General features: G+C 44.8%; 1 protein-coding gene across 1 annotated transcript; it reads right to left on the bottom strand.

Annotated features, from left to right (window-relative positions):
• Nucleotides 1-1,303: 1,303 nt before the first annotated feature.
• Nucleotides 1,304-2,424, bottom strand: CCL21 (C-C motif chemokine ligand 21). Its single transcript, XM_007470747.1, has 4 exons — nucleotides 2,310-2,424; nucleotides 2,089-2,209; nucleotides 1,811-1,993; nucleotides 1,304-1,729 (listed from the first exon to the last, which is right to left on the bottom strand). Exons 1-4 carry the CDS (start codon nucleotides 2,374-2,376, stop codon nucleotides 1,705-1,707), a joined length of 396 nt encoding a protein of 131 aa, XP_007470809.1. The 5' UTR covers nucleotides 2,377-2,424; the 3' UTR covers nucleotides 1,304-1,704.
• Nucleotides 2,425-6,017: the final 3,593 nt, after the last annotated feature.

Below are 6,017 nucleotides of genomic sequence, written 5' to 3'. Positions count from 1 at the left end.
AGCGCTCCGGTGCAGAGGCTTAGAGTAGGTTCATTGAAAGAACATTTTATTTTATTTTTTTGGCCATGCCATATGGCTTGCAGGATTTTAGTTCCCTGACTAGGGATTGAACCCAGGCCCTGGCAGTGAAAGTGCCGAGTCTTAACCCCTGGACTGCCAGGGAACTCCTAAAAGAACATTTTAAAGTGCAGTAAATCTTGAACATCTGAGTTTGTAGACTAAGATCACACCTGCTGCATGATGATAGGTAGGGAGCAGCCCCTGTCTTCACTGGACTCAGAAGGAGCAGAGAGCAAATATTTTAATGACTATAATAAGCAGTAAGTGCTGTGGCATGCTCAGGCCCCGGTGGAAGGAGAAGGTGGTGGCAGCCACCTCTAGTTCCTTGCCCCTCTCCCAGGATCTGTTCCCTTCTTTCCCACGTGGCCTGGCCCCATCTAATGGTCCTCTCTCTCCTGACCTAAGGACGGAGTGGGGAATTGGAGGCTCTCTGCTCTGGGGAGGGAGAGGTAGAGGAGTGTTAGACTGGAGTCTTCTTGGAGAGGAGACTAATTTACATCTGAGTTCTGGGGTTCCAAATTCCTGCCATTGGAGACTTATTCCTTGGCCTCAAGAGGTTAAAGGGGCTAAAGTGCCCCAGGCCCCACCTAGGGGAGAAAGGAGAAAAGGGAAAGGGAGGATGCTTTCCCAACTGGAAGGAAGCTGAGGGAGGAATAGAGAACTCAGGAATAAAGAGCACATAGCCCCATCAAACCATAAGGAGAGGCCATAGACCCTGCTTCACTGGTCAGGGCGGAAGGGAGTCCTCTGGGGTCTTTGGGAGGAGATGGGGGCTCTCGAGGGCTCCCAGGGTTGGAACTCTGCATAGGGCAGGTTTCAGTAGAACTTGTGTTCACCTGTGTTACAGGCAGGCCCAGGCTCCTGCCTCCCTCCAGTAGCCCCCAATGAAAGGGGAGGCAGTCCCCGGTGAAGCTGGGAGTGAAAGAATGCTGGGCGGAATCAGGGAAGGGATCTCTTCAGGGTCTCAGAGGCCTGCGGAGCTGTTGGGGACGTGTGCCTGGGATCCACTGTCTCTTCACTGGCAGGGATTTCTCAGAGACCAGGGGCAGCCCAGGTCCCACCCTGCCTGTCAGCCTCCCTTTTACTGCCCACAGGTCTGGGCATCTGGGAAGCAAGGAAACTCTTGGGGTGGGTGAGGATATAGAATTTGCCAGCCTGAGCTCTTGGCCGGGACCCCAGAGTGTGTGACTCCACCCTGTGGTGACAGTGGCTTCTCTGGACACAAACACACAGGAACAGATACTTGGGAAGAAGGCCAGAATGGCTGTTTATTCAGTTAGGTATAAATCATATTTACAAAGAAGAGGTGGGTGCAGTGTGGAGCACGGTCAGGTCCAGGGCCCTGGGTGACCTTTCCTCAGAGGGGACAGTCCTGCTGCCACCTCTCACATTTCCTATGGGACTTTCCCTTCTCTGCCTCTCTAGGCCTGGCCTGATGTGGGCAGCTCAGCTGTGCAGGGTAGGGTGGGTATGCAGAAGGGGTGGTTGAAGCTGGAGAAGGGGTGAGGCAAGGCCAGCATGGGGTGGCTGCTCTGGGCCCCCGAGTCCTCTTTCTCTCCTAGCCCACTTCTTGTCCCTTGGGCTGGGGCTCCAAGCCCTGATGAGACTGATGGGGACCTCCTGGGCTCCGGGCTCGTCACTGGGCTATGGCCCTTTTAGGGTCTCAGTCCTGGGAGGGCAGAAGAGGGCTTTGAGGGGATGATCAAGGCTCCCCTTCACTTCCCACCCCCCGTCCCTTTAGCTTCCTTACCTCTTACAGCCTTTGGAGCCCTTTCCCTTCTTGCCAGACTTGGTGGCCCCCTTGTCCTTCTTACAGTCCTGGGCTGGTTTCCATAGGGCTGCTGGCTTGTCCAGACGCTGCATCAGCTGCTGCACCCAGGCCTTTGTAGGGTCTGCACATAGCTCTGGCTGAGAGCGTTTCCGAGGCGAGAACCTAGGGTTCGGGGGTTAGCAAGCCTGTATTAGTCTTGTCCATCATGCCCTCCCACTCAGCTGCCAGCCTGCACCCACCCCCTTGTACCCACTTACAGGATAGCTGGGAAGGGGCAACCCAGGCTTGGTTCCTGCTTCCGGTAGCTGCGGACAACGTGGGTGGGAATCTTCCTTAGGCTGTACTTGAGGCAACAGTCCTGTGCTCCTCCATCACTGCCTGCAGGTGGGGTTCACAGGGAGTGAGGGGCTGCTTGGAGGCTCCTACCCAGGCCTCTCCACCCCCTTGCCCCCATCCTAGGCAACTCCCTCCTTGATACCTTGGGTCTGGGGGATGCAGAGGGCCAGAACTAGGACAAGGATGCTCAGAATCAGCGACTGAGCCATGGCCACGGTAGAGCTCGGGCGAGGTGGAGAGCTCCAAACTGGGGGTCCGTGTGTGGGCTGGGACTGGTGTGCCGCCTATTTATGCAGGCAGACACTTTCACTTCCCCCATCCCCAGCTACTCTGTCCAGGCAAGTATAGGGATCTCCCTCCTTTTCCTTCCTGAAAGACAGATCCTGTCCTGGCAACCAGCCTCACTAGTATGCGGAAATGAAAACCTCACACAGCCATTCAGTCCCCCAAGCTGCCTGAGTCTACCTCCTCAATATTAGTTGAATCTGAGAGGCTCTCCTTTTTTAAAAAAATTTAAATTTTTTTTAATTTTAATTTTTTTTGGCTGTGCCAGGTGGCATGCGGGATCTTAGTTCCCTGACCAGTGATCGAACCTGCGTCCCCTGCAGTGGAAGCATGGATTCTTATTAACCACTGGACCACCAGGGAAGTCCCTGAAAGGCCCTCCTTCTATCCCCAGCCACTGTCTTGGTGCAGGCCTTACCACCTCTCCTCTGGAACACTGTGATTGCCTCCTTGTTTCACTCCAGGCTCCACATTCTCCTGTTCCTTCAAGCAGGCTGAGGACTGTTCCTAAAATACAAATTTGGCTAATGAATTGTAAGTGTTCTTTGTACATTCTGGGTAATAGACCCTTATCAAATATATGATTTGCAAATATTTCCTCCCATTTTGTGGGTTGTCTTTTCACTCTCTTTTAAAATTTTCATTGGAGTACAGTTGCTTTACAATGTTGTGTTATTTGCTACTGTACAGCAAAATGAATCAGCTATACATATACATATATCCCCTCTCTTTTGGATTTCCTTCCCATTTAGGTCACCACAGTGCATTAAGTAGAGTTCCCTGTGCTATACAGTACATTCTCATTAGTTGTCTATTTTGTACATAGTATCAATAGTGTATATGTGTCAATCCCAATCTCCCAATTCCTCCCACCCACCTCCCTTTGCACCTCGGTATCCATACATTTGTTCTCTACGTTTCTGTCTCTATTTCTGCTTTGCAAATAAGATTGTCTATACCATTTTTCTAGATTCCACATATATGTGTTAATATATGATATTTGATTTTCTCTTTCTGACTTACTTCACTCTGTATGACACTCTCTGGGTACATCCACGTCTCTACAAATGACCCAATTTTGTTCCTTCTTAGGGCTGAGTAATATTCCATTGTATATATGTACCACATCTTCTTTATTCATTCCTCCGTCGATGGACATTTAGGTTGCTTCCATATCCTGGCTATTGTAAATAGTGCAGTGAACATTTGGGTGCATTTTGAATTACGGTTTTCTCAGGGTATATGCCCAGTAGTGGGATTGCTGGGTCATATGGTAGTTCTATTTTTAGTTTTTTAAGGAACCTCCATACTGTTTTCCATAGTGGTTGTATCAGTTTACATTCCCACCAACAGTACATGAGGATTCCCTTTCTTCCACACCCTCTCCAGCATTTATCGTTTGTAGATTTTTTGATGATGGCCATTCTGACTCGTGTGAGGTGATACCTCATTGTAGTTTTGATTTGCATTTCCCTAATAATTAGTGATGTTGAGCATCTTTTCATGTGTTTTTTGGCCATCTATGGCCATCTATGGTTTCTATGCCTTCTTTGGAGAAATGTCTATTAGGTCTTCTGCCCATTTTTGGATTGGGTTGCTTGTTTTTTTGATATTGAGCTGCATGAGCTGCTTGTATATTTTGGAGATTAATCCTTTGTTGGTTGCTTCATTTGCAAATATTTTCTCCCATTCTGAGTGTTGTCTTTTCATCTTGTTTATGGTTCCCTTTGCTGTGCAAAAGCTTTTAAGTTTCATTAGATCCCATTTGTTTATTTTTGTTTTTATTTTCATTACTCTCGGAGGTTGGTCAAAAAAGATCTTGCTGTGATTTATGTCAGAGTGTTCTGCCTATGTTTTCCTCTAAGAGTTTTATAGTGTCTGGCCTTACATTTAGGTCTTGGATCCATTTTGAGTTTATTTTTGTGTGTGGTGTTAGGGAGTGTTCTAATTTCATTCTTTTACATGTAGCTGTCCAATTTTCCCAGCACCACTTAATTGAAGAGTCTGTCTTTTCTACATTGTATATTTTTGCCTCCCTTGTCATAGACTAGGCGACTATAGATGTGTGAGTTTATCTCTGGGCTTTCTATCCTGTTCCATTGATCTGTATTTCTGATTTTGTGCCAGTACCATACTATCTTGATTACTGTAGCTTTGTAGTATAGTCTGAAGTCAGGGAGCCTGATTCCTCCAGCTCCATCTTTTTACTCTCTTGATAGTGTCCTGTGATGCACAAAATTTTAAAATTCAGTTTATCTATTTTTCTTTGGTTGCCTGTGTTTTTAGTGTCATATTTAAGAAACCATTGCCAAATCCAAGGCCATGAAGATTTCCCCTTATGTTTTTTCCCCCAACTTTACTGAGGTATAATTGACAAAATTGTATATATTTAAAATATACAACGTGGTGATTTGATATATGTATACATTGTGAAATAATTACCACAATCAAGTTAATTAACACCTCCATCACTTCACATAGTTATACCTTTTCCTTTTTTTTTGTAGTGAGAATGCTTGATATCCACTTTCTTAGCAAATTTCAAGTACACAATACAGTATTATTAACTACAGTCACCATGCTGTATGTTCGATCCTCAGAACTTAATCATTTTATAACTGAAAGTTTGTACCCTTTGATAGACATCTCCCCATTTTCCCCACCCCAGCCCCTGGCAACCACCATTCTACTCTCTATTTCTATGTGTTTGGACCTTTTTTTTATTCCACATGTAAGTGATACCATACAGTATTTGTGTTTCTCTGACTTATTTCACTTAGCATAATGCCCTCCAGGTTCATCCATGATGTCACAAATGGCAGGGTTTCCTTCTTTTTCTTATGGCTGCATAATATTCTATTGTGTGTATATATATATCTCACATCTTCTTTATCCATTCATCTATTATATTAACAGACACTTAGGTTGTTTCCATATCTTGGCTCTTGTGAATAATGATGCAAAGAACAAGGGAGTATAGATATCACTTTGAGGTAGTGATTTCATTTCCTTTGGATATATGCCCAGAAGTGGGATTGCTGGATCATATGGTATTTCTTTTTTAATTTTTTGAGGAACTTCCATACTGTTTTCCATTATGGCTGTACCAATATACATTCTCACCAACAATGCAAAAGTGTTCCCATTTTCTCCACACCTTTTCCAGCATTTCTTATCCCTTATCTTTTTGATAATAGCTATCCTAACAGGTGTGATGTGATATCTCTGTGGTTTTGATTTGCATTTCCCTGATGATTATTGATGTTGAGCATCTTTTCATATACCCATTTGCTGTTTGAATGTCTTCTTTGGAAAACTATCTATTCAGGTCATTTTCCCAGTTTTTAGTCAGATTTCTTTTTTTGTTTGTTTTGCTATTGAGTTGTAGGAGTTCCTTATATATTTTAGGTATTAACCCCTTATCAGATATATGGTTTGTAAATATTTTCTCCTATTTCCTCTGTTGCTAGGTTGCCTTTTCTTTTTGTTGATTGTTTCTTTTGCTGTGTAGAAACTTGCTTATTTATTTATTTATTTATTTTAAAGAGCCAAGTCTTTAATTTGT

The sequence above is a fragment of the Lipotes vexillifer genome, unplaced genomic scaffold, assembly GCF_000442215.2.
Source record: "Lipotes vexillifer unplaced genomic scaffold, Lipotes_vexillifer_v1.1 scaffold2225, whole genome shotgun sequence".
Lineage (NCBI taxonomy): Eukaryota > Metazoa > Chordata > Mammalia > Artiodactyla > Lipotidae > Lipotes > Lipotes vexillifer.
This window is presented reverse-complemented; position numbering and strand designations above follow the sequence as displayed.

What these genes read in the sequence shown, in the direction of transcription:
- CCL21 (XM_007470747.1), bottom strand. Translation starts at nt 2,376, where the DNA reads ATGGCTCAGTCGCTGATTCTGAGCATCCTTGTCCTAGTTCTGGCCCTC. An exon ending in CTGCATCCCCCAGACCCAAG is followed by an intron (nt 2,210 to 2,309) that starts GTATCAAGGAGG and finishes CCCCACCTGCAG; the next exon opens with GCAGTGATGGAGGAGCACAG. An exon ending in GGCTCCAAAGGCTGTAAGAG is followed by an intron (nt 1,730 to 1,810) that starts GTAAGGAAGCTA and finishes CTGCCCTCCCAG; the next exon opens with GACTGAGACCCTAAAAGGGC.